The sequence below is a fragment of the Lathamus discolor genome, chromosome 7 (genome assembly GCF_037157495.1).
Source record: "Lathamus discolor isolate bLatDis1 chromosome 7, bLatDis1.hap1, whole genome shotgun sequence".
In the NCBI taxonomy this organism is placed as follows: domain Eukaryota; kingdom Metazoa; phylum Chordata; class Aves; order Psittaciformes; family Psittacidae; genus Lathamus; species Lathamus discolor.
The window spans coordinates 8,261,909-8,286,759 of NC_088890.1; the positions used below are offsets into that span (position 1 = coordinate 8,261,909).

Consider the following 24,851-nt stretch of genomic DNA (forward strand, 5'->3'; position numbering starts at 1 on the left):
ATTTCTTAAAGCCATTTATCTAAGATCTAGTATCTATAAAAAGCCTGTTTGCTATTTACACAGGTGTCTTAGAGCATTATATAATCATGTAGCCAACCAACATAGCCTTCAGATCTCAAAGTATTATAAAAGTACATCAGGACCATGACATAGAGGGGAAGTGTTGGCTACCATTTGACACTGGCCTTTTATTCCTTTCAGAAGTTCACATGGACATGGAAGATAGACAGACATCTTTAGTTCTTCATGAGGATAAGGCAAAGAAATCACATCTTTTCCTAACCCTGCTTGCCTAGATTTTTTAACTGTAGAGTCATGCTGGCTGCTCACATAAATGTTTAAATTTTGACACTCTTATGTAAGCTGAGTAGTTCCACTAAACTTGGTAATAGATCTCCTACAGTAGGGTTCACAAGCCAAGGGCCTTACAAGATCTCTACTTTCAAGAGTCAGGCTTCAAAAGTAATTTAAAGTATTCAAAATATACCCCACCAAGAAGGACAGTAAGACATGAGAGATGACAGAGTCTACACAAAGGCATAGATGTTTCCACATATTCTTTAACCGCAGAGAGGATCAGAAACTACATTACAAATTAAAGCAGATTCTATGATGAAAATCCAGAAAAGGCATATATCATATCCTAAGAAAAAAATAAAAGTAACGTACTATCCATAAAATCCTCCACAATGTCTAATCTCTCATTTCAGTCAGCCAAATCCTGAAGACACAGTTTGGATCTTAACAAGGTAACAACAAAATCCACTGGAATGTAAGAACAAGGGACATATTCAGTTCCTATTGCATCTGACTTCATTAGAGCTCATTCTGCTTTTAATCTGCTATAATAAAGACCTTACGTTTGACTAAAGATCTTAGCATTTTACATGTTCATATAGAAATACATGTTGCATGCAAATGACATGGCAAAGGCAACACTAGTACATCAGACCTTGTACTTACAATGAATGAATTACGTTCTCCATTCATGAAGTGCTGTCATTCTTTTGCAAAGCATATGTTATGCAGGATCTACACATACTGCCTTTTTACAAGAGACAACATCAAAATGAAGAAAGTTCCACTTCACATTCCCTAAGCTGTGTACAGCTTCTGCTTACGCCAAGATGTTGCACCCTCTCCCATAATTTTTAGCAGATTCCCGTATATATTAGAAGGCTGTAGCAAAAAAAAAAAAAAAAAAAATCTCATCTATAATGCAATCCACATCATAATACTTTTACAAATTTAAAAACATCGCCTATTTGCAGGTACAAGCATGTTGTCGTGCACAGAGGATCGCCAGAGGTTATAGCTAACAAGCATTACATATAATGCATGTAACTACCAAGAAGCTGCTCCCAGGCTATCACTGGCATTTGCCTAGTTGTACATATATAAATAAAATGTCAATATGGCTTCAACTGGACATAATATCTGACTGAAGTAACTATATGCCTGCTTAAAACTACATTATGTGCTACTACTTAAAACACTGACTCTTAAAGGTATTTGTTTGACAAATCTTGCACTGTTTGTTTTCTTTTTAATGGGTTTGTTTTTGTGGCAGTTTTTGTGTTTTGGGTTGGGTGTTTTGGTTTTGCTTTTTTTTTTTTTTTTAGTTTTGTTTGTCTGTTCATTTGTTTTGTTTCTTGGGGGGTTTTTGAGCTTTTTCTTTGGTTATGGTTTTACTTCTAGTTCACTAAGTCCTCAAACTTGATTTACTTACAGGCTCTTTACCCACAAATATACTAGATAAGATGAAATTATCAGCAAGGGAATACTTTTGTCCAGAAAGTATAGATACAGAAATACACAGCTTCTTAATTTTAAATTAATGTTAATGAACACCAGTGAAGACTCTAACAGAGTATTTGCCCACCATAACTTGGGCTTTTCCCCATTTTCTTTAGATACTTCACATCTTCAGATAGTTCATGTCTTGCTGAGTAGCAACTTTCTTTTTCATGCTGTGAATCCTATCACCACAAGGAAAGGAGAAAAACGCAGATGAACAGCATTTTACAGCATCAACGACCTCAATCTCCCCACCCTGAGTAACAGCCAGTTCAAGTTTACTTAGGGATTACCCTTTACTCCTCCAAGGCTATGATTTACAAAGCAAAGAGATACCTGAGAAGACCTAAAACTGTTTGCCTACCAAGCATTAGCTCTTCTGAAGTCAACAGTCATGGAAAGTAAAACCCAGCCCATACCTGAGAAAAGCTGTGTGAAGATGCAATTCTCCTTCTGAAAAACACAAGGAAAACCTACCAGGAAATGAATTTGCTTCCTGGATCGAAAGAAGAGGCAGAAAGCAGCAGCAAACATTAATGACTAGCAAGCTGCAGCTGCTGCACTCTGCTAATTAACTACAGGGGAGAAGCAGGACAGCCTGGGCTGTGGGTGGTTTCTGAAAATGGTCCTTGCAATGTAACCTGTCACTGAGGACCTGGGAGTCAGCAGAGGAACTGCACGGAGATTATCATCTTGTATTGTGGGGCCCGTTTCCTTTGCTCATGGCATGCCTCCCTGAGAGGGGCTTTAAAGAAAATATATGTTAAAAAAAAAAGAAATTTGGAATGGGCTGCTTTACAAAAACAAAACAAAACCAAAAAGAACTGTGAGCCACGCTAGGAACTCCACACTACAGTTTGCATTTTTTAAATTCCTTGCAATGGAATAAATCAGCAATGGGTCAAACCGGTTCAGAAAGTGTTTGAATAACTGCCCATGGAGTGCCCAGGGGTTCTCCGTCAGCTGAGTATTTTGACTGCTGCTGTTCAACTGCCATTTGAGAAAGCAGGACTGCTGGGAAAGACAACAAAACACAAACCAACACTGGCTATCAAAGCATACAGTGTACCAATATTCGCACTGCACAGTCTGGGTTTCAGAGATGTTACCAAAAGCAGCTTTACAACGCACCACTCCACGACGCTCCTAGCTAGCAATGTTCGATGCAGCCAAAGGTAAGAGGTCTTCAAGAAATTGCAATAGCCCAAAATACCTAATTTTATCTCTGTAATAGAAACACTAATTGACAAATCATTATTTTACTTTTATAAAATATGTGATGAGGAACATACCACATGCATTCTAGACTTTCTGTCTGCATTGGAAATCAACTGGGAAATTAGGAGGTATGGCGTAGAAACATCACTACGAATATACTGTATTACTGCTTTTGCAGCTGCAGTCCCAGAATTTGTTTCACAATAATTCAGTTACCCATGTTTAAATAACCAGCCAGCAGAAGAAAGGCTGATATATTTCATATGCATTCTCTTTGAGCAGGGGGGCCTTCACGTCTGGTCGAAAAATGTCAGGCTCATATGACACCACCAGAGTCAGGAGAGATGCCTAACCATAACTAAAAGCAGAATTTGGCCAACACAATTGGAAAATACCAGCAGAGTATATACAAATGCACACACGCAATCTCATCTAAGAGCAGAGCATGAGACAGATTGGATTTTTTTAGTTACACCTTTAAAGAAAAAGAAATTTCATGTACAACCCCCTCACTGTGCTATTACATGGTTCATTTATCCCACTGCAGCATAAACAGACATACCAGAGCCTGTAGTAAGGGAGAAGGGGAGAGAGAGAGTTTTTCTTTTTTTCCCCCCATTGAGGATTTTCAATAGTTTGAAGAGCAAAAGAACAGATCTGGCCTGCCTTCCAAACCGACTTCAATAATAGATAAACCATTTTAAGACTACCATAGTCAGCAAGTATGCACATAAGCTCTACATGAATATATTTACCTGTACTTTTAATAGAGTTTATTTTTCCCCTTTGTTTTCCTGGTTTCCTTTAGCATACAGTCTAGAAATAAAGAGCGAACGTCCCTCCTGATTCTGCAAAACCACCCTTTCACAATGGATCTCTTAGCGGTTCAGATATTATTTCTCAAGAATCCTTACCCAAAAGAAAGCAGTCTTTCTGTCAGCTTCAGTACCAATTTGTACAAGTTTTCGTAAGATCATTCTTGTCAAACACATCCTTCAGAAAGGAAGGATTTTAGCTTGCTTGCTGCATGCAGTGCCCGACTCGAAGCTGCATTCATCAAGTTTCTTGCCTCTTCCTGGTACACATCCTGTTAACACTTTCGTATACACTTCAATATTTTGCAAAAACAGGGTGAAAATGGGTAATGGCAAAGCAAACACAAAGATTTGAAGAAATTACTAAAAATACAAGATCCTAAACCAGGGAATAACAGCATTTTTAACAAAATTAAACAGATAAACTTTGCTGCAAATTAAAAACAATTCTGTTGTATCTGAGCCCATAATGATTATTTTGAATATAGATATTTACTGCTGCCAATAAAGAAACTTTTTGGTAACTCTTCTGTTATTGGGAAGAGCTTGAATATAATCCAGTCCAAAAAAATGCTGACTTTCCTAAATAGGGGCTGTGTTTTTGCAATAAAGAATACTGGTCAATATACAAGTGAAGGAAAACTGAACCAGATGTCAGTAATAGGACCACAGAACGTTGCATTTGCCCAGAATCGCTATTTTAAACACACGATGTTGGTCTGCTGGTTTGTGGGATAATACATTCTTGGCAGCCAGAAGGAGTTTCGATATGTTAGAAGGTTATCCTTAAGAAAAAAGAGAATAAAAAAAAAAAAAGAAAAAAAAAAAAGGAAGAAGAAAAGAAGCAGAAGGGAGGTAAAGAAAGGCCACTAATTCATCAAGCTCCCTATGGAAGAAAATTATGACTTACTCAGGAAATCAGTTCGAAAAAAAGGCAGTCTGAAAACAGAAGGCTTGGGGTTTTGACATTAATGTTCATTTTCTGCATTACTTCCTTACTACTACTACCTCATTGTACTTGGCCTTTTTAAGGTTTCTTCCCTACATACACACTTAGTTTCTGGACAAGAAGCCTTACAAAAAAAAGAGAGAGCTTTTTTCTTGCAGCTCCCGTGCAGTCAAGACCGATGGGTGGGGGAATCACCTCCCCCGCAACCGCACACACAACCCAAACCCACAGAACCTGGTCCCAAATCCTTTTGCATTGGAAACCTTTGCTCACACCAGGATCCTTCTGCCATCACTGGGAGGAAGCTGTTCACAGGATCAGGCCCCACTGTCCCCGAATCACTACAAACGGCTCTGGAAGCTACACGCACACAAATAATATTAACCCAGGTCCCTATCCATGGCCAATTAAGTACTTACCCATCTCTAAAATGCTTTTTAGTTCAAACTCACAGAGACTTGGGACTGGGGATTTTTTTTCTCCTTCTATGTAAGAAGTAATTAGATCTGTATGCCTTCTTAATGCAGAAATAAAACTTCAAGATGTACTTGTATGCTTGGCGAACAATCACTTCCCTGTTTTACAATGTAGTACATTTAAAAAACAAACTCTGTTCGTTGTTTTAACAAACCCTTATCTGAAAGATAATTAAAACCACTTCCCAATATACAACCAAAGTTTTATTTTTATAGTCTATCTTCCATTATGGCATAATCCTTTCTTTTTTGTTTTTAAACCAGTGAAATATACAAATCACGCAAGACAGAAATATGTACATTAAATGTACAGAACAGAGAAAAGGACATAGGAGATTTACATATCTGAATGACAAGTAAAATATTTTACATTAAATAGTGTTTTAATAGCTGGGATCATGAGATTCAGTTCTGCTCAGACCAAAGTCACTAAAAAGGAACATGAGGTGATTCACCAAATGAATGAAAAAATGATCATGGTTTTTGTACAATAAAAACCAAAGTGACATATTCAATGAATTAGTGCTTTATTTATTTATCTTACTTTAAAGATATTCTTTGCAAACATCTGAAGATGAGGGGTAAATATGTCCTTGTACAATAAATTAAGAGCAATAAAGCGCCATTTAAGAAACTGATAAATGATCATGATGAACTTAATGATACAGCTTAAAGGCTTGTGAAAAGTCAAGGCTTTAGTACAACTAGGCTAAAGTGAAAGATTTTCCTCACTTGGTATTTGAAAAACCATTTTCTTTAACTTGTTGGATGGGACCGAGTTGGAAAGAGGCATTTGAACCAATGATGAAATCCTGTATAACTACACAGTATAGGGGGAACACACATTATTCGACAAACAATTTCCATTTAAAAAACTGAAAAGCAAGGGCCACATGCAGCACATTTTGGAGTTGGAAGGTGTCTCCTTTCAGCAACAATCAATAATGCCCTTAAATGTGAGATTGGAATTGAAGCGATCTCCAGACCAGTATCAATTCAAGTGCAGGGTGCTGCCTCTACCAACTGCCCGAGACAGTCCTGAAGCTGGGAAGAGGCTTAATTCTTTGTGACTATCCTTAAAACTTTAGAATGATAAAAGCTTTAAAGCTTAAAAATAGAAACACCGAAAGGTTAGAATCAATCTAGTAACCCTAAGAGAACTGAAAAGGAGAATGGGGGATGAACCACCCCTGTAATTTAGACATTTTATTATTTCTTAAATCATTAAAATATATATGTACAAAAAGCTTTGAAATATCAGACACCAGCAGACCACAGTTCTCCCGTATATATGTAACTGCTCAAGTATAGTCTGAACAGTTGTAGTGTATATCTGCAATATATTATCTAAAGCATGTGTATTAAAGACATAGGATGATAAATTTGGTATTGCTGCAACACTTCATTCAACTATAATAGTCAGTTAATGTTATTAAATATGAAACTATTGTCTCCTTGAGTGAAAGCGTTCCCAAAATCTGCGACAAAAAAATATAAAAATCAATCATTCCAAGAGTGGATATCTAATGATTTATTTTCTCACATAAAATTAGAGGAGTTATTTGTCAAGCTGTGTTTTGAAAGACAGCCAGCTATTACACCATCTTTAAGGCATTTTTAAATTTGGGGAATTCTGTTTTCTATGGGCTTTCCAAGCTAGGAGACCAAAAACTGCTTGCAAGCATTGCAGCTCCCCTCCACCCGGCCACAGTGCCCCATGCAGTCTGCATCTTGGCTCTCTCCACCCTCAGTAGGAGTGAAGCACTGCTCTGTAAGATGAGACACTTGAACATCACAATTAGCTAATAAGGCCAAATCCTGCCTTGAAGAATATCTTCATTATTCATCAAGGCAGACTTTTTTCCTCTTTTTTTGGTCTTGTTAGGTTCTGGAACCAGACACGGTGACTCAGGTATAGCGCAGTTGAAGCCTCTATGATCCTTTGCTCTTTAGCCTTTGATGACATTGCGTATTCAAGTGGGCACATTCAGATATGCAACTGACAAGGTACTTTGTGATGAATATACCCCCTTATTTACAGAGCCCTAAATGTACTTAACAGCTTTATATGCCCTATTCTGATAACTTCTAGTGTCTGAAACTAGAAGCCATGGACAGCTCTGTGTATTCCTCACATCCGTAAGGATTGTTCTAACATCCCAAGCACATTACATGGTTGCTCTGCTCCTGCGGGACTAAATGGGGGTATGTTGGATTTTCCCCTCAAACTACTCTAGTGTTTTTTAAGAAAAGTCAATTTTATTTATAATTTTTTTACTTTGTAAAATAAATATTCTCAGGTTCTCCCCCCTTATTGCCAAAAATATAAGCCACAAAAAGTTCTGGGATGGACGCAGAGAGGGTTTCCAGGCACTTCTCTTTGCAACCTGTATATTTTTCTTTATTTTTTTCCTTCCCCCTGCCTTTTTTTTTTCTCTCTTTTTTCTTTTTTTTTTTTATTTTTTTTTTAAGAAGACGACAACTCATTGGACTCTATAAATAAATTGGAGATAGTCCTGTAGAAAGGGAGAGGGGCCTGCACCCCTTGCTGGCAGGTAGCTGCAGTTCCTTCCACCTTGTCTGTCCCCTATTTGCACACAAATTGGTCCACAATCTCTGTGCACAACTTGCATTTCACATAGCAGCACCAGTGGAACTTGCAGTGGCAGCGCTCTCGCTGCACCGTCTTGAACTGGTCATACCCTCGGCCGCAGCACATGAGTTCACAGCCGTCCATGCCCTCCGAGGTCTTATTGCAAAGGCGGCCCTGGGTGCCCAGGGACCCAGTGCTCTCATTGCGCACACAGTAGTCAGGGCTGGGATCGATGTAGACCAGGTCGTGGATGGTGGGTGCGTTGAAGCGGCTGTTCACTTGCACCAGCTTGCCCCGGCTGTTGAGTTTCATGGCAGCCGCGCTATCGTACTTCTCCTTCAGGGCATCGCCTACCTTGCGGAAATCAGCAAGCTGCAGCCAACAGGTCTTCAGGCTACAGGAACCAGAGACACCGTGGCACTTGCAGGCCACGTCAGCCAGGTTGTACACAGTCTGAAGAAGCCAGGGAGAGAAAGCAAAAACGATGATGAAAGATTAGAATGGCTGTGAACGCATTTATTCCCCTCATTTCCTTCCCTCTGTCACATTCCCTCTCGCCCCTCCATAATATTCACCTTAGCATCCTCTTCCCTCCTGCAATATACTGGGAAGGAAGCGCGAGAGAGCCAACATGCGTGCACCCCCTGCACCCTGCTAGCTAGGAGGAGGAGGGGAGTGCTCTCACCATCCTCTCCCCATCACACAGACAGCAGCCACAGCACACAGAGCCCAGACAGCAGTGTCAGGCTGCAGTCAAGTTTGAGGAATTCGGTCTCAAGCCAGAAAAGGATTTTGCTGTTTCATTGAGAAATGTAAAACATCCCTTTATTTTCTGAGTTACTCTCTGTATTGATCTCTGCTTAAGGCTGCAATTAGAGAAAGAGCTAAGATTCCTCTTGCTTCTGGCTCAGCTGCAGCTGATTGTCTACTCTTGGCTCAGCATCCTCCTCCTATCCCAAATACTATTCTGCAAAAGAGACTTCATCCAAGAAGAAACCCCCAAACACCTATGGGTGGGAGACAGAGCTACATAGCAATATCCTCTTTACAAAGCTTTGGCAGGGAAATATCAGTCACTTGCCCTGTACAAACAGAAATAAAAGCCAGTGTTGACACTGCCCCAAAAATCCTGGGGTCTGACACATTAGATGATACTGTAGACAACTTCCACCCAGCAGTTACAGAGTATCAATGCTGCCAAATGGCACTACAAAGGTGAAGCTGAGGAAGGAAAAAATCGCTCGAGCCTCCGTAAGCAACTGTGAAAGTGTCATTTTTCTTCTTGCTAATAGTAAATTGGCCTGTCCATTGCTTTCAGACACCCTCCTCTCACATTTAAATACTATTAATTTTCAATTATCTTTCATCCTTCTTCACCTTAGAACACAAGTGTAAAGTCTCCAGCTGACTACTTCTGGCACTTCAAGCTCTAGGAAAATAATGATTTTGGCTCTTCATTTTCAGACTATTAAAAAAAAGAAAAGTTTACACCCATTCATTTAAGGTATTTTCAAGATTAAAGAAACCATAAAGACATGTTTAACCACAGAAGACCATGTTTTCTAATAGTATGGAAGAGCTTTTCACATCCTTTTAAAGCAGGGATAGAAAAAAAAAGAACATAGAACAATTCTGCGGCACAATTCCAGCCTGGGAAGGCCAGTGTGTCCCTCTTCCCTCCAGCGCACACTGCCCTGGTTGGAAATACAAACTAATGAAATGCTGTTCAGAGATTCCACAGCGAGAGGGAACTTTCAATGAAACAATATACAGGGAAACACAACACACTCCGGTCCCAATCCTCTTCCATGGGGAAGGCAACTGGGCTGTCAGACAACACAAATTCATGTACTCCCCACCCACCTACACCCTGCATGTGCTGTTTTCTTGGTTTACGCATTGAAATGAACACAAGGCTTGGTGGCCACTCATGGCCCAGTGCGGCCCCATGCCCTGCTGAGGCACATCTTCCCCCGAAAGGAGGGATGGGGGCAGAGGGAGGTGCTATTTCACAGCCACTTACTCTTCTCCCGGCCTCGTTGTTGTGCAGGTTCATCATGATGCGGGCACTCTCATAGGAGCCTCTCTGGTAAACCCTCTCGCGCTCCCGGGCATCAACAAACTCCTTGGCGAAGCGGTAGCCATATTCGATGTTATCCCCACAGCCGCCCCAAAGCCAGTCCCGGGGCAAGTCCTTGGGCCGCGCCGCTCGGCTGCAGCCGCAGGAGGAGAGCTCACCCTCCCGGCAGGCACGGCTCATGGCGTTGACCACCCCAGCTGCGCTCACCGCATAGGTGAACGCCGTCTCCCGGCTGCCTGCACAGAAAGACAGCGGTGTTAGGGGAGAGCCTACCACTCACTCCCTGCCTGCTGATGAGCCGTGAGGGTGAAGGCTGAACAGGAGCCACCAAAATTAATCTGCCTATTGAAAGGTAGAGTAACCTTGAACCATGTTCCTCAAAAGGACTAAAAACCAAGTGAAACCAATCCACCATAGCACACAAGGTGTTTGTGAAGAGCAGGAGTCGCTTCTCGTTCGTGGTTGGATGACAGAGCAGGGAGGAAGGAGGTGAGTTGGGTCTGGAGCACAATGCCAGCCAGGCTGAAGCAACGGTGCCTGCGTGTGAGGGGCAGAAAGGGAAACAGACTCTGTCTTTCAGAAAAAAAGAGATGTTAAATACAACTTTTAAAAGTCTGGTTCTTAAATTACTACTTCTCAAACATGATTTATGCACTTCACCCACTTGTTCCAATTTATTTAAAGTTATAGCATTTTACAAAGCCTCCTGGTATCAAAGGAAATGCATAGCAGAAGAACACGTAACTTTCCACCCTACGCATAAGCCAGGCACTTTTGTAGGCTATTTAAAACTAACAACAACCTGTGCTGCTTAGTATCCACCATTCCAGCACATGTGAATATGGCAAGTGAGTCCATGGGCAATCATCTTTACAAATTACAGGGAAGGATAAAACCTTGGCACAAGGCAGCCTTGAAGGTTTTCTCCTGCATCTGGTGCCCTTAAATGGAAATTGAAAACCTCGAGTTTCAAACTTTCAGAAGAAAAACTTACAATACCCACAGCATAAAACATGGCCACGTACCGTCCTCTTGACAAAATCTAATCCCACCTTTATTCAGAGCCCAACTTCCCCTATTGCTTTTCCAAGAGCACTACAAGTTCTGACTACAACTAGAAAAGCTTTCAAAGAAGCAAAAAACAAAACACAAAACTTGCACCAGAGAGCTCACTTGAAGTTTGTTTTTCATCTTAAGAGACAGCATCCCCCTGGGTCTTTTCCAAGATTCCCAGAATGACGGAGAACAGACTCAATATTTCTTTTAAAAAAAAAAATTATGCGAGTTAAGCTTTATTCCTAATCTTTAGTCCGATCAATAGATCAAGCTAGTTTTTAATCTTGATTTTACAAGATTTTTCTTAGGGAACAGCATGGGGCCTTATAAAATTTGGGCCTTAAAGAGGTTGCATTTTGGACATGTCGCATCTATTTAGGCAGCAACATTTTGAGGCAGAAACTCTTTGTACACAACCTACCATAACAGGTCAAATCTGAACAGGAACTTTTGAGCACTTCTGGAACACAAATAACTTGCAGTGTGGTCCATACTCAACATCAAGATGACACCATGCTCACAGCAGCTTTGTTAATGTAACAGCTGTCATCTACTGGATTAATTGCAGTAATAGATGCTGATTTTTAATGGGTAAAATCAGAAGTCTTATGTTGATCTTTCAATCAGATTTAAGGAAGATGAGAAGCACTTTGGTCCTTTACTTACAATCCTCACAGACACCTGCTCATGGAAGTACTTACATGAATTATGGGTATAAAGGGTTACATGAATAGCCTTTTCAGTTAAAAAAGATTTGGCTTTATACAGTGACTTATGCCTTGCATTCACTGCAAACTGTAGCAGGGGGAACCTCATACAGATTTTAATGTTCCCATTTGCTCTGTAACACACATTTTTGGATTAAATCCTTAAGCAAAATTTCCACTAGATTGAGAGGAAAGAAACGTGGTCTGCTTCGGGCCACAGGACTCGCCTCTTCCGCTCTGTTTTATTCTTTTTTATGTTTAGTTACCTCACGCTTTCACATGGTTAACTACACCGTTTATTGCAGGATTTGAACTCATAAAACTGACTTTTTTTTGACTAGTTTTCATTATTATCCTTGAGCATACTTTAAAGAACCTACTCTAAGTGGGAAGAAGGAAAGGCTGGGGTACAGAACAGGTAGTTGCCCCCCCAAGTCTCCTCCTTGAACATTTAGGCAAACTATAAAATAGCATCAGCTGCTGAAGTAGATTTCAAGCCCCCACAGCCTGCAAGCCAACATGGCCTCAAGTCATCGACCCCAGGAACACACTGAGAGTGACGGTTCCACATGGATGAGTTACTCTGATTTTTGTTTTAAATCTTCAGGCACAACTGTGCTTTCCTTCACTGTCAAACATATCTGTCTTTTCCCACAGTCCAACATTTCTTTCTATTGTAGCCATGGCAAGGAAACACACATTCCAAACACACTCGAGTCCCCTCTCTCCCATATATATAAAACATTGAAATAGAACTGTTCAATATACACACACTGTAAGAAGCCACCCACAGAGCAAGGACCTGCCCTTTACACTTGATATGCATAAGTCTGCAAGAACAGAACAATTTTTTTTATAGATACACCTGAACATAAGATACAAAATGCTCTTTGTCTCATATTTTAAAAGCATTCAACATCAGGCAGCAGGCATGAATAAACTGGAACCCAACTATACTGAGCTGCTGGGGGAGGATCCAGTTATTTTATGATATGTTAGCACTTAGGTATTTGCAAAGCCTAAGCGCAGCCAGCCCTGGGCTGGCCCCAAAGCCAGGAGATGGCACAAGGCAGGGAAGGCAGCAAGGACCATGGCCTGCCCTGGGCACCAGCAGGAAAGGAAAGCAGCAGAGAACAAAAGCCCTAAAATTTTGCAGTTCAATAAGCCACAGAGCAAGTTTCCAAACCCAATGCTAGGTTTATTTGTACAGCTTTAGCTAACTTTGCAGGATAAATCCTGGAAGAAAGACTGTCCATTTATACACTGGGGTAATTACTGTGCTGTCAGTCAGTGCCTGGCCTAGGCGCTCCTGTGCACAGCCAGTGACAACGCCTCCTTAACTCGGATGACAAAATACTCCTAAGCTACACGAATACAGAACCTGACTACCATCTTCTCGTGTCAGCAAGAGTAAGGAGTATCTGGCAGTCCCTGACAAGCCAGGGCACACAGGCTGAAGTAAAACTGAATCAGGCTCTGGAAGTACCCATTTTTCCTTCGACTCAGAGGAAGAGCAACTGGTCATTACCAAAGGTCAACATGAAATAATACAACTGTTTCCCACAACACCTTTCTTGTTCTTAGTGAATACACTCTTTAGGCTCCTTAACTGTTGAATATGGCCATTAACCTTGCTTCCATCTACAATTAGAATAAGTGCCTTAATTACATGATGAATTGCTGTGTAGACATTGGCTAATACAGTCATATTCAGCAGAAGGGTGCAGCAAAGTTATTTAACTTGAAAGAAACCACCTTTAAATAGATCTGTCATGCTTGGGAAGGGCAGAAACTTCTATTCCAGAGATACCACAAATTGCGAGCCCAATCCTGTACCTTTCTTCACACCAACAGTCCCCTTGAGCTAATTTTCACTTGCTTGGATACTAAATAATGACTAAAGGATGAAGGCCTAAATGTTAAAAAGATTGGTTTTCTGACATTTGTTAGATTATGAGAACAGAAAGGCATACAGAAAAAGCTTTCTTTCAGGTCTCCTGTGCTTTTAGACTTTTGCTCGGGTAGGGTGAAAAAAACAAACTCTATGAGGAGGGTTAATACTGTGCTTGTAAAAATCTTAGGGAAGGCTGTTTATCTAAATTCAGCTGTTCCAATTAGGTACTTTTATGCAATAGATTTTTTTTCCATTTGTCCATCTACAAATAAAAACTTCTTTTAACAAAAATTGAGACCAAATGTGAATTGATGTATTCCTTCAACCTTAACCGGAGTTAGCCCATTTATAGATAAACCTAACTTGAGTCTGATTTTAAAACTTTATTTTGTTAAAGCAGGACAGAAAAACGTGGATATAAAAGCTTTACCTCTCCGATTAAAAAGCACTGCTGAGTTTCTCAGTGTATTCATTACTACATAAAAAATCATAACTTTCAACCATAAACATAGGTGTTTCCTAGTTGCTTAAACACAATCAGGAATCTGACTGGGAAAGTCAGGGGAAGGTTTCACCATGGACCCAGTTCAACAGCACTGGTTAAAATTTTGCCAAGGACTTTAAAATACGATGTGACAGGAAAGGCAGGCAACACACGAGCACTGGAAAAGCACATTTCAAAGAATAGCTGATAGGAAAGGAGTTGGGTGCCCATCAAATTGTGGTAAGATGTTAAACAGGAATCTGTCTCTCATACCAGCAATGTGATTACATTAATGGCAAGTTACAATCACACATTTTGTCCAGATAGATCTGTTTTCATAAAAACTACCCTGCTAACATTATGTTAATATAACCTTTCTCAAAAAAGAAAAAAAGCTACCAAATCTGCTATAAAAAAAAAAAGAAGGAATTGCTTATAAACACTAACAGAGAGCACAGCAATTTTCAGTTAACCTCCAGACCAAAAGCAATTTATCATGCAGCCGCTCACTTTGCAACTAGACATGGACATCTTTAATTTTACAAGACACTGCTGCTTTTCATTCTCTTAGGTTGCCTTCATTTTGTCTCAGGTTTTCTAAAAGGAGAGTTCAGAGATGCATTTTCCTTTCTCCTTTATGCCCATATGCAAATATATATTCCTACTTTATCTTACAAGACACATGGCTGGACAGCGGTGGGAAATCACCTCCCTCTACAAATAATTCAACTCCTTTGCCAACTTTTAAAAACACTTGATTGTATACAGTACTCAGTAAGAACCTGGCAAGAGAACTAAGTGCAATGCAGCATGTACCATACATATCCTTAGACAAGAGTTTAATCATAAAGATGTTGCTTCCTACCTATCTGCATGACTCTGCCAAAAACAGAGTTGTTGTCCACAGTGCTGCAATTCCATCTTCTATGTCTGAACTGATACTGGCACTCCTTAATGCCCGTTTTTGCACCCTCTCCAATGAACTGCATATGGTCCTGATACAATTGGCAGAGTTTCTTCTGTCCTTGGGAAAGCCCTGCTAGCTGGCTACACAGTGGCTGGGCTCCTATTATATATACCTCTGACATCTGAACAGGGTTCATGGGGTTCATAGGGTTCATCCCTAAAGACCTGCATAAAGAAAGATTTGGATTAATAATGAGAAGATTCAAAAACAAAGAAAAAAAAAAGTCTATATGTCCCAAACAGAACTATATCTTATACATGAGTATACAACTCCTGGTTTTGCTAACAAGTGAGAAAAAAACAAAACAAAAGAAAAAGCATACTTATATATGAAACTTTTGTTTAAAAGACAGTTCAGAAGTTATTAGCTCCCAGCCATGTGGTTATCACAATACATCAGAGACTGAAGCAAGACGCAGACTCGGAAGACTTGCATCTAGACAGTCCTTCAGCAACTTAAAAGGACGTAGTACAAATACCAGAAGTTCCCAACAACTGCAAGGTCAGAAAAATAAATAAAACCAAAAAAGCCCCCCAAACCCCAACTTCTTTTAACATGCATTTCAGATTTAAGTTTGGATTTTTCAATCTGTTCTACTATAAAGAATCAGGGTAACCTTTAACAAGCCAGAAGTTTGAAACTTGCTACAGACTACTCCTAGCTTCTTCCGAAACACACACAAAAACACAGAGGCAAGCATATTCACTGTAAACAAAAATCAACTTTGTTTTCTTTGTTCTGAAAGTACTCTTCACATCATATATTTCAATTAAAAAGTGACCATTAATCCAAAAAGGATCATTTGAAGCAGCAGAGAAACACCCATTTAAAGAACTCCCAACACCGTACACCATACAGAAAAAGCTAATTTGCCAAAGCAGAAATTTAAATGTATTTCTTTGTAACAAAATACACTTACAAACATTGATGTTACAGGAAAGTTCAAACCAAAACTTTAACAAAAGTTTTTACTACCGAAACTATTCTATGATTCTATACTTGTAAATCAGCATTCTTGCTTATATATACAAAATTTCTAATCTAAGGGAGTCAAGATGACTTTTAAGAGAGGCAATTCTAGTCATTTAAGGATGATCAAATCCACAGAGAATCTACTGTACAACTTTCTAAAAACTGAATTTTACAACTCGAGATGTTGAACATTTACACTATGAGAGAGACCCGTTCATTTTACCACACAACGTATTACAACTAGAACATTACTCCCCTGCTGTCTCGTTCATGTGGTACTCCCTCTGAAATGAAGTACATACATAAGAAGTAAATAGATACTTAATCAAGCAAACCTTCACACCCCCTTTTAAAATCAAGTCGACACAAGATGCTTACCACCAAGAGCTGGCTTCTATTACAACCTGGGTAAAAGAAGAGAAAATGGCCAGAGCCACTACGAGGTACTGAGAAGCCATTGTACTGCCAACTGTCCCCAAAGCACCTCCTTGGATTAATACTGCAGTGGATTTCTAGAGGGGGGAGAGAAAGGATCAGATTGTTTATTGCTTCTCAGACTATTTTCGAGCATTCAAGTTTAAACAACGGAAGTACCCGTGCCCCTTTTAACGTGACTCTGACTCGCCTGCGCTTCTCCCCGTCGATGCTCTGGGGCCAGCCGCACGTCGCGGCTCCCGCTCCACCGGGCAGAACCCACCCCCAACCCCGACACCGCCTTCCCGGGGCGGCCACAGGACCGATCCGCGCCCGCCTGTCCGGAGGCCCCGCAGCTCCCCGCCAACGGCCGGACAGGACGGGGCGGCTGCCCCGGACACGGGAGACCCCGCTCCCTGCCCGGCCATCCCCCCTACCCGGGGCTATAGGCGACCCGCGGGCCACGGGACGGGCATTACCCCATCGCTCCCCGCTCCGGAGCCAGCACCGTCGACACGAAACGCTCCCGGCCAGCTAAAGGTGCCTTCGGGTTGGCAAAGTGAGCCCGAGCGGAGGCGGGAGATGCCGGTGCCAAGAGCGGTCGGTACCGCAGGGGGCTCCGGGGGGGCCAGCCGGCTCCCGCACGGTAGTCGCCCTCCCCCTCTGCCCCCTAAAGCATCTCGCTGCAGCCGCCCGCTCTCCGCGATCACCGAGGCAGCCCCAAGCCCCGCGCTGGCGCCGCGGCGACAGCCCCGACGGCAGCCCCCGGGCCCGGTACCGGCCCGGGGAGGTATCAGGAGCTACAAGGGCCGGCTCCGCGTCCAGACCCGACCCCTGCAAGAACCAAGCTGCCTCCTTGGAAGTCAAACGCTTCCCCCGACAGGTCCCGCGATCACCGCCTGCGTCCTCACACGGGACTCTAACGCGCTAACCAGTGCCATTCACTGTTTTTTATTTCCCCTCCCCTCGGAAGGAGGGAAAAAAAAAAAAAAAAGAAGGAAAGAAAAAAAAAAAAAAAAGACGTTTCGACACTTGGGGGCTCCCTATTCATTCTCAAAAAGTCTTCACTGCTGAATTCAAGGTGCTCTTAATTCTAATTTATTTCTGCTTGAGAAGGGTCGGGAGGAGAGGCCGATCGCAGCGCCGCGACGGCGAGCAGGGCTGACACGGAACCTGTCGGGATACACGCAGAGAAGCCGCGGTCACTCATACTGGGGCTCTTGCACCGTGCCGGGGTGAAGCCTCCGTTCGCCCATGGCCGCTTCCTGCGGGTCCAACATGTCCTGCCCCGGGGGGGTCCCCAAGTCCTCGGTGCTGGGGGGGCGTGAGTAGAGCCGGTCTCACACAGCAGAATTATCCCGTCCGCTATCGACGGGAGCAATCCCAGGAAAGGTGCGAAAGCAGAGGGCATATTTAGCTAGGGACGGGGCAAAGCAAGGAGTGCGAGGAGCTCGATGGGGCACCCAAAGACCAAAGTTCTGGGGCTTTTCTTTCATCTTTTAATTCTTAAAAATAATAACAAGAATAATTAAGAAATGTCGTGGAACTGCCCGAGCCCTGAGGAGGGACACAATGGTGTTCAAGCGGGACACCAACAGATGTGCAGCCGCCAAGATGCCCCGGCTGGGCGGGTGACAGGGGCTCGCCGGGCGCGGAATAAGCCGGTTGCCGGGGCACGGCGGGGAGGGCAGCGGTGTCCCCGGTGCAAGACCCGGACGGCGGGGCCAAAGTCCCGTTCAAAGGGCCCGGGTGTCCCCCCGGGACTGGCAGTCGCCAGCGCCGCATCCGGCCCGAGCCACGGTCCTGAAGCCCCCGGGGAGCTGTGCCGCACCGCTCCCAACAGGGGGCGGCCTCGGCCGCCGCAGCGCCGGGACGCGGCGGGGACGGGGCGGCTGCTGCCCCTCCGACGGCACCTCCCGCCCCTCATCACCGCTGTTATCGCCCTCCTCGTCCTCCTGCCACAGCACTGCGTGGCGGGGCGGGAGGAGGCACCTGCGGGTGGGGGCCCAGCCCTTCCCTTCTCCACGCAGCAGCTGACAGGCTGCCATCGAAACCAAAACAAAACTATAAAAAAACAAAACACCCAAAAAAAAAAAAAACCAACCAAAAAAACCCTCTGGCCGGCAGCACTGGCTATCAGGAGTGTAAGGCACCGTTTTCAACTTTGTAGGGCCGCGGAGATTGGTTTTTGGTATTTAATGCACCCCATGCGGAGCCCGCGCTCTTTACCGAGATGAAAAGGGACGCTTTTACAGATCCTGCAGCCGCGGGATCGCCTGTGATCCTGTTTTACACAGGGTGTCTGGAAAGCCTGCGAAGGCATCTGGTTTTCTAGAAGCACTACCTGCGGGAAGGCGGCATCCAGAGCTCCGGCTCCGGGGGGCTGTAAACCGCGGCGGCCTCCGCGGGCGGCTGCGCGGCTCCGCGGGGAAGCCCCCGGCCGGCCCCGGCTTCCCGCTGCGGCTTTACATCCATGTGGGACGGGAGGAGCCCAGGTTTCACGTCTGCAGAGAAAGGCACCCGCTGGGTCCCCCCAGCCCAGCTCTCTCCCACCGGAGAGACAGCAGGGGAGTCCGGGGGGCCAGGGCGCACCTCCGTCCTTCCCTCCACGCCAGCCCCGGCGGGCGAAGGGCCTCGCTCCTCGGCCCAGCTGAACTCTCTGTGACCCGCCGAGCGCAACCGATTTAGTATACAATTGCCAATTAAAAACAAACAAACAAACAACGAAAAGCCAACAGCCTTTCCAACATGGAGTCTTCGCAGCGCCAAGGGGACCCCGAGGACCGCGCTCCTCCTCGCTGACCCAGGCGGGACCCTCTGCAGATGCAGAGTGATAATCTCCAGAAACTTAGAATAAAATTAAAAGGGGGGGGGGGGGGGGGGGGGATGGATCTGACTCCAGGTCCTCCGCTGGCCCCCAGCCAGCTCTCCTTAAAGGTACAGGCCACCATTAGCGCCGACGCCGAACTCCTCCATAGCAATCCTCCTCGGGAAAGTTTGGGAAGTTTGGAAAGTTGTCTTTAAACTCCCGTGCGGAGCCGCTGCCAGAAAGATGCACCGGGACGCGGCGGGCAGAACGAGCCCAGCAAGTGTCCCTGCGGCGGGCAGCCTCTCTTCGGAGAGGCGGGGGTGGGTGGGGGTGGTCGCAAAGAGCAGGGAAAAAGGAAATAAAGGTTTTTTCTCCAAGCCGGGAGCAGCGCTCTCCGCGGTGGGTGAGAGCGGAGAGGTGGGAGCACCCAGCGGCAGCCCGGGGAGGAGAGGGCGGCCCGGGACCAGCGACCCGCGCAGGGCCGCGCCCCGCGGAGGTGCAGCCCACCCTGCGCGCCCGCGGCGATAGCGCCCCGCAGCGCTGAGCACCCGCGCCCAGCGCGGACTCACCTCCATTGCCGCGGGATCACCGAGCGAGAGCAGCCAAGTAATCCAAGTGGAGCAGGAGGGGAAAGCGCGAGGCGAAAATAAAATCCTGGATCGCAGGAGCCGAGTGGTATCCTCCCGGGCAGCGGGCGGCGGCGGCTGCCGGGGGAGCGCGGGGGGCCGCGGGGCTGCCGGGGGACGGCGGGCGAGTGTTCGCTCTGTCCGGCGCAGGCTGAGCGTGTCCGACTGCGGAGCGGGGCACCAGTGTAGCCTTCTTTCCAAGGTCCATCAGCAATCACAGTAATTAGGGCTTTCCACCACCAGAAGAAGGAGGCGAAAAAAAAAAAAAAACCCAGGAAAAAAAAAAGCCAACCCAAGACACGCACACAGCGCCCGTGGGCGTGATTGTGCGGAAGCAAATAAAAATCTTCACAAGCGGCAGCGAAAGCGCCGCGGGCGATGATCCGTCCCACCAGCCCAGGTGGTGCCGCCGCGGGGCTCCCCGCGCTCCCACCTCGGCTCCCGGCAGCGCTCGGACCGCCGGCGCGGCCTCTCCGCGGCTGGGCGCGGGGGACGAGAGGAGCCGAGCGGGCGCAGGGCTCTCCCCCTGCACGTCCCCCTTCACTTGCCTACAGGCTGGGCGGTGCGGAGCCGGGCGTCCGCGGCTGCAGAGCCATCCTGGGGCTGGCTCCCTCCATTTTACACAGAGAAGAAAAAGCCCAACAGAAAAAGAAGTTTCTGCACAACCGGGAAAGGGGGAGGGGGGGGGCTTTGTGCACGCGTGTGTCTGTCTTAAGGGGCGACTGATCCTGCAAGGCGAGTAGGGGCAGGGGGAGGGGAGAAGTCCGGGGCTTCAGGAGCTGCAGCTCCCCCAATCCATCGCTGGTGAAGGCGCCCAGCGCCGAAGAGCAAGTTACGCGCGGGACGGCGAGCCGGAGTAGACGGCGTCGCGCCGCAGCGGCGGACCCGTCCTCCTCGGAGCTCTGCCCCTGCCTGCTGCAGCCGGCCCAGCTCCCCCCGTGCCTCTGCCTCGCTGCTCTTCACCGCTGCTTAAAACTGTTACCGAAAAAAAAAAAAGGAAGAAAAAGGGAAAAAAAAGTTGCAAAGCCAACGGCAGCTGAAAAACTTTCTCCGCAGCGCATGCGCCCGGAGCCGACCTATTGCAGACTGGGCTGGATTTTAAAGCTGTACGGCAGCGAGCGGGACCCCGGTGCAGCCCCGTGGCGGGTGGGGGGCGGCTAGGCTCCGCAGCCGCTGCATGTTCTTTGGTACCTGGGAGCGCGCCCGCGCCAGAGGTGCCCCGCAGAGCTGGGCCCGTCTGTGTTTCCAAGCCCGGTGTGATACCCCTTGAGCACAAGCTCTTCCCGCAGCGCGGTGCCCTCCCCGAGCGCCGGGATGCGTGCGGGGCTGTGCTCCCGCCCCGTGCCCCCGGCACCCCGGCTGCGTCCTGGGGCGGGGACACACACGCACGGAAACCGGCCCCCGGGGGCTCCCCCTCGCATGCATGTGCGCGCAATGTGCGGCGCACATGGCCGGACCGAGGGGGCCGCTCCGATATTCCTGGCGGGTGGCTGGTTTGACAAGTCCCGTCCGTCGCCAGCTCAGGGACGGGGGAGGCGGCTGTGTGCGCCGCTCGCCAGGCGCCGGAGACCAGCGGCTCAGCCGGTCGTGTCCCTCTTTCTCCAGCATCTTTTTTTTTCCGCTGTAAATTTAGCAAGTTGTTGACAAAACTTTGGGTTACATCATATAAGACCCAATGAGAGCTACAGGCGAGGACGGCTTCGCTGACCCTTTGTACTTCAGAGTGTTTTCCCCGCTCTGCAGCCCCCAGCCAAAGGGGTTTTATTGCATCTTTCACATCTCGCATGCACCCAAGTGCAGGAAATGGGAGCGTTCCCCCAGCCACGCCGTAACTCCGCATTATTTCCTTTGTACCCGCCTGCGACTGTAGGTCCAGGGGGGATGCAGGGGAGGGGTCACGTTATCAAAGCCGTCCTGGGAAATCCAAACAGGCTGCGAGTGCAGCTCCGCTATCAATAAATGCATTCACTCCTTCCAAATCATTCCAGTGCAAATAAAATCCCTTCAGAAGCCCAACGGGGGGAGAGGCACCTCTCAGCCGGCCTGAGCCCTCTGCCACCAGTAGCGCCCCGACGGGACGGTGGCCGACAGGTAAGGGCAGATCTCCCGGCATCAGCGATCGCCGCATGTCCCCACCCCGACCTCCGAGCCACCCTCCGCGCTCTGCCTGGCGCCCCGCTCCCCGCCAGGCCCGCCGCCGCAGCGGGAGGGAGCCGCGCTGGAGCGGGCACCGGGTCGGGGAGCCGAGGAGCGGGCAGCTGAGGCCGCGGATACGGAGCGGGACGGTGTTGGAGCGATGCGCTCCACTGCCTAACGCGGCGGTAGACGCGGCTGGAGTCCCCCGGGACCCTGCCCAGTACCCCCGCCGACACCTGCCCTCCCGTACGGGGCCCGGGGCCGCAGTATCGCTCCCCGCACTTTTATTTACTCCCTAATATCCGAAGAGCTTTTCCATTAAGCATCCTCCCAGCCTCGGTTGAGGGTCACTCCCCGGGATGGCTGGTGAGGAATTTACAAATTAGGTGTAGCACCAGGTCTGGGGAGGGGGGAGAGGAATAAAGGGGTTGTTCGTTCCTTTTAGGAAGACCAACCTTAGTTTTATGCCTAGTAAATAATATTTTATTGCCTTTGGTTTACTGTGGCATTTCAATTATCCCCTTTAGGAGTCTGAAAACTGCGTGGGTTAAAGGTCATTTCTCAAATCACTAGAATTAGTAAAGAATAGCAGAAAACTGTAAAAAGGGGAGGAGCTGCGCAGTAAACCAGGAAAGATCTCCTGAAATAAACTAATAAAGAGCCCCGAGCTGTTTACCTCTCTCATTGGTATTCCCGAATGATGTTTATCGTCATGTAATTGCATAATGTCATCGGGCACAGGAAAACGCCCAGCTCGGGATGATCAATACAGGCAGGGGAGCAGGCAGGGCTGCGAGCAGAGAGCTTGGCAAGAGGCAGAGCCAACCCAGATCATTTGCCTAGCCGGGATTCCTAGTCGTTGCTTTTAGAAAGAAAACTGAACAAGGAATTTATAAATCACGGGCAAATTTTCAAGCTGTGGCTCATAGAAGTGGAAATAAAGGGCAGAAATCCAAACATCCTGCAAGGCTTTAAGAATTTTAATTTTTCCTCGCTATTTAAAACAGCTGGGTGAAGCTGGAGGGGGCAGGAGGAAGAAGTAGTGACAATGTTACAGGCATTCGTGCTGCCCAAGTTTTTGTTTTCCAGGTTTGCTGGCGGTGGAGCTCTTAAATTAACCAGACAGTTGATCTGGTGTGCTGTACTGCCAACATCGAAGTGGGCTTTGGAGGCAAAAAATAAGTGCTCAGAGTGATATAATAGGAAGTGCAAAGATACTGTTGAGTGTCCAAACCGCAGAACTCTGTACAGCAAAACTGCAGGGTTTTAGAGATGAAGGTCTGCTATGGCTCTTCAATAATCTGCAAGACATAAATAATTTTTGGTCTTTTAGATGTATTCCTGCCATTTTTCTGCAGAGTAATGCATTTTAACAAAGGGGTGGTCACATCTACATATCACACGCATGTGTTCATTTTAACATGTAGTGCTATGTGATTTCTGTCATTACACCTTGGCCAATGGTATATATGCAGTCAGAGGCTGATAGGCAGTTTTTCATCATGAAGAATCTGTTTGGGAAGCAGAACTTTTGAGGGAAAAAGGTATTTTCCTATATGTCTTTTTAGTCCATCATGGCATTTGAATATATAATACAGAAAATATTACGCATACTGCACTGAAATTTTGTGAAGCCATCTGCAGCTGCTTTGGTGTTACTATGCCTAGTGTATCTGCATATATTATTTTTTTAGGTGAGGGCCATATACATTGCCATCATGACCATTTGAAAGAGAAGATATGTCATGTTACTTTTAACATGTAACCTGCATTCTGCCCACCAGCATATTTGCTACAGGGATGACTTTTTATTTTAAGCTCTGAGGTACTTAGATGTATTGCCTTGAAATACATGCACTCTCCTAAGGCTGTTTTCTTTCCTAAAACATGCTGTTGCTTTCTTTTACAGACCACCCTGTTATCTGAAAGATGGCTAAACTACAATAGAAATGCCAAAGATTACCATTTTATGCCAAATCTTGCAATGATTTTTATTTTCCTATATCCTTAGCCACCAGAGGCAAGAAATAGCATGGGAAACTCTCTCTTTCTGAATAACCATTTTATATTTTTAGCTTGCCTAACTGCTGAAGAAATTTTGACAAGTTAAGAGAGTACAAGACCAAGAAAAGAGTATGGATGTCCATCATGTTCATACCCCCCCCCCCCCCCCCCCCCCCTCAAATCCCCAAATCATGATGATGAAAGAAGCCAGGATGTTTGGGAGCAGCAATAACCAATAGAGAGGAAGAAATAGAGTATAGGTTAGCATCCATCTTTACCAGCTGAAGATGAATTTTAGATGCAAATAAAAAGCAGAAGGCAAGAGGGGAAAGCTTACCGGGTAATGGAGTGTCACAGATTCTAGTAAATACACCAATCTACAAACCTGTGAGGTCTGTAGAAAAAAACCTATGCCATTTTATATTTGAATTGGTGATAACTATACAGATTTGTTATTGCTAGTAATGAACTGCATAACAAATAGCCCACTCAAATCACTCTATTTTTCTACATTATCAATGGGAGACAGACAGTTGTGGACTCATTTTTAATGTGCAAAACACAGGTGAGTTATTTTCATTCCCTCCTACTGAGATCTGCTAGACCTTGCTGCCATTGCGGGTATCACAGCCCAGGTATAACGTGTGTATGTGGTGGGTTATGTAGTAAAATAGATAGGAAAATTCTTCACAAAAATGAGAAGTAGCTCTAAAAGCTGTTGAACCACAGTGAAAGACCGTGAAAGGGGAGCTTCTGACATTTTTTAGTTTTCCCTCTGGAATAGCAAGGTTGTTGAACTCACTTATTGAAGGGATAACTTTATGCCCACAGAAGCTTTTGCTGTTTTCTCCTCT

The 24,851-nt window shown here is 45.7% G+C and overlaps 1 protein-coding gene and 1 long non-coding RNA gene across 4 annotated transcripts; both read right to left on the bottom strand.

Annotated features, from left to right (window-relative positions):
- Positions 1 to 380: 380 nt before the first annotated feature.
- LOC136018428 (uncharacterized) lies at positions 381 to 2,289 on the bottom strand. The gene is made up of 3 exons (XR_010614409.1): positions 2,217 to 2,289; positions 1,883 to 1,979; positions 381 to 1,179 (listed from the first exon to the last, which is right to left on the bottom strand). It is a non-coding gene; the product is annotated as an uncharacterized LOC136018428 (long non-coding RNA).
- Positions 2,290 to 5,446: 3,157 nt separating this feature from the next.
- Positions 5,447 to 20,950, bottom strand: WNT5A (Wnt family member 5A). 3 transcript variants are annotated; one of them, XM_065687486.1, is made up of 6 exons: positions 19,015 to 19,097; positions 18,767 to 18,926; positions 16,387 to 16,520; positions 14,935 to 15,200; positions 9,872 to 10,164; positions 5,447 to 8,301 (listed from the first exon to the last, which is right to left on the bottom strand). In XM_065687486.1, exons 3-6 carry the CDS (start codon positions 16,464 to 16,466, stop codon positions 7,843 to 7,845), a joined length of 1,098 nt encoding a protein of 365 aa, XP_065543558.1. In that variant the 5' UTR covers positions 16,467 to 16,520; positions 18,767 to 18,926; positions 19,015 to 19,097; the 3' UTR covers positions 5,447 to 7,842. The 3 variants fall into 3 exon arrangements, with proteins under 3 accessions (XP_065543558.1, XP_065543556.1, XP_065543557.1); XM_065687484.1 differs by lacking the exons at positions 18,767 to 18,926; positions 19,015 to 19,097 and adding an exon at positions 19,801 to 20,950; XM_065687485.1 differs by lacking the exons at positions 18,767 to 18,926; positions 19,015 to 19,097 and adding an exon at positions 16,902 to 17,208.
- Between the last annotated feature and the right edge of the window lie 3,901 nt (positions 20,951 to 24,851).